The sequence below is a fragment of the Crocuta crocuta genome, unplaced genomic scaffold (genome assembly GCF_008692635.1).
Source record: "Crocuta crocuta isolate KB4526 unplaced genomic scaffold, BGI_CrCroc_1.0 scaffold140, whole genome shotgun sequence".
Lineage (NCBI taxonomy): Eukaryota > Metazoa > Chordata > Mammalia > Carnivora > Hyaenidae > Crocuta > Crocuta crocuta.
The window spans coordinates 6,930,839-6,933,444 of record NW_027527775.1 but is presented as its reverse complement, the minus strand read 5'-3'; the positions used below and the strand labels follow the sequence as shown (position 1 = coordinate 6,933,444).

General features: G+C 44.0%; 1 protein-coding gene across 1 annotated transcript in view; it reads right to left on the bottom strand.

The window, feature by feature from the left end:
• LONRF1 (LON peptidase N-terminal domain and ring finger 1) overlaps positions 1–2,383 on the bottom strand; it is a 43,252-nt gene extending 40,869 nt beyond the window's left edge. Inside the window, exons 1-2 of the mRNA XM_077773197.1 lie at positions 2,200–2,383; positions 203–376 (exon numbers count right to left, since the gene is read on the bottom strand). Coding sequence (XP_077629323.1) covers positions 203–376; positions 2,200–2,383 — 358 coding nt within the window. The remainder of the gene's footprint in view (positions 1–202; positions 377–2,199) is intronic.
• Between the last annotated feature and the right edge of the window lie 223 nt (positions 2,384–2,606).

Below are 2,606 nucleotides of genomic sequence, written 5' to 3'. Positions count from 1 at the left end.
GGCGCCCGGGGCCTGGAGGAGCCTTCTGCCTGGCCCCGCCCCTTACGAAGCCCCTCCTGGGGAGGAACGCTGGGTCAGATGATACCCCAGCGGGGATCTAATTGGTTTCTCCCGAAACTGGGGCCTGGCTTGTAATTGAACAAAGCCTTTTGGAGCCCAGGCCTCCGCCCCTCTCGCCAATCCGCCGGACGCCCACCCTCACCTGCCAAGGCTTCCCTCCTAATGCGTGCTTGGTGGGTGCTTTTCTGCCCGGCGTCTGGCCTCCCGGGACTGAAGCCCAGATCGCCAACATTCCCCTGACACACCAGGCTTCCTGGCGACTCGCCCCCTTTTCCTGGCCGGTGGGAGCTTCCCGGAGTAGTAGTCAGGTGCACGTCTGCATTTTTTTTTTTATGCCCAAATTGCAGACGGACATGTAGAGGCAGAGGGCCTAGGAATGCGCAGAGTCAGTCTGATGACTTTGTGACCCCCTCAGGTCTAGACTAGGTCAGTTTTAGAAACAAAATAATCCCACCCATGTTCCTGAGCCGACTCCCTCCAGAGAGCAAGACAGTTTTCTATGATGGCAAGTTACTGCTGCTTTTCCACTTTAATACTCACCCCCACCTCTAGGAAGAAAAGCCCACAGGTTCCCAAGGTATCAGCCATACTCTTGACGTCTCATTCAGTGCTCCACAGCTGGCTATGTCCTATATTTGGCACTTTTAAAGAGAAAAAAACATAACGGCAGTCCCAGTAACAACTACAACCCAAGTATTGCCAATAGAAGAAAAGAGACGATCTGGGTTTTGTATAATGGATTGTATTTCCTTTAAACTTGACGTCAGCGAGTTTAAAGCTCTTCGCTGAAAATATAGATTTGATTATAGGCTACTAGATTGCTCATGCTGGAAGTGACTTAGAACTTTCAGTCCTTTTTCAAATGGTTAGAAACAATGGCCCAGAGAGGGAAGGTTACCTGTCTCAAATCACACAGCTAATACTATACAGAGGCCCCGTTCCCTCCTCTCATTTCACTGTTGGGTTACTAGGTTAGATCTTAGAAGTGCATTACATGAGATTTTCAAAAGGAAGTTGGTAAATGGAATGTTAACCTGAGTGTGCTATGCCTGAAATTGGCTAACGTTTAATTAACATCCTTCTTTATATGGAACAGGCAGTTGGGCTCAAAACTGCTTTGAGTTACATATGTTTTTACTACACAATGAGCAAATCCTGTAACTTCAGAAAAGATGTAGATTTATTGCCCTGAAAGGAACAAGGCAAAAGCTCGCTGAGGAAGAGCTGAGGCTTCCACTGCAACAGCAGGGGCAGTTTCATGTATCATTCGCGTTGCACCTGAAACAAACTGTAGCCAAGACACAAGAGCAACGCCTAATGCTTCCAGGTGGTGAATATGGGGATTAATTAATAAGCATAACCTTGAATTTAATGCCAACCCCGCCCTCCCACCACAGTACTACCTCCCCTCAATAAGCAAAAGAATAACTTTACACAGATGCTCACATACTCATTTGAGACTTGAAACCCTAAGTAGGAAAACAACTACCTGTCTGTAGGTGGATATTGACTTTTTGTGATACATTCCGGTCCTTAACAACAGCTTGCAAAATGTACAATAGTGAATACTTCACACGTAAGTTCATTATTATACACAAAGTATAATAAATTCATAAATATGCTTATATTTCTTATCACCATATAGTTCAAATCTGGTTGTATTGTGGAATTTCCCCCAAAAGTAAAATGTATGGTTGAGAAAGTAGTGTGAGGTATCATTTGTCCTTTGGAGTTTCTCTCCCTCATAAATGTGACAGATAACCACATCTGATTCTGGTGTGGAATAAAATGGTACAATTACAATAATGTGAGAGGAAAAAAAAAAAAGGGACCGTGGGAGGAATCTTGCCGTGATCTCCTTGGCATTTGTGAATGGTTATAATTCATGTTTGCTGGTTTATACATTTACATAACTGGTTCTCATTTATGTAACTTATTTATGTAAGAGGCTGTACTGCCTCCGTGGCCTTTGTGTGCTGCACAATTTCCCTCTGAAACAGGAAGTCTCGGGCAAGGCAATCCCTGGCTCGAGACAGGTCACTCTTCCATCATTCTGTGCCACCACGAGAGGATATGCACTTTGATGTGACTGCTTTTTAGGTTAAGAGGAAAGGAAAATTAGTACCTTTCTTCACTCACGGTCTGAAATTCGGACTTTGGTCTCTGGCTCACCCAGCAGGCTGCAGTGAAGAGGGAGCCCGGGAAACACCCCGGGGGCCAGGAGGCGAACACTAAGGGTGAAGCTCTCCTCTCTCTTCCTTCGAGCATTACTTGCTTCTGTCTTAGCTAACAAAGTAGTAAAATCATGAGATTTGTATTTCATTTCAGTTTTTTAGTGTTGTCTTCTAAAATAGATCAGTTATGTAAGAGAGTAAGAAGAAAAGCATATCTGTTTCCTAATTTGGAAAATGCTTATCACCATNGGTGAATTTACCATTTGTTTCTTCACATGCTTACCATTAAAAAAGACTGAATTTGAGCTTTAAAGAGCCAAGCAAAACGATGTCCTCTTCCTGATTTATTTCAATTGGTTACATCCTAGTCAA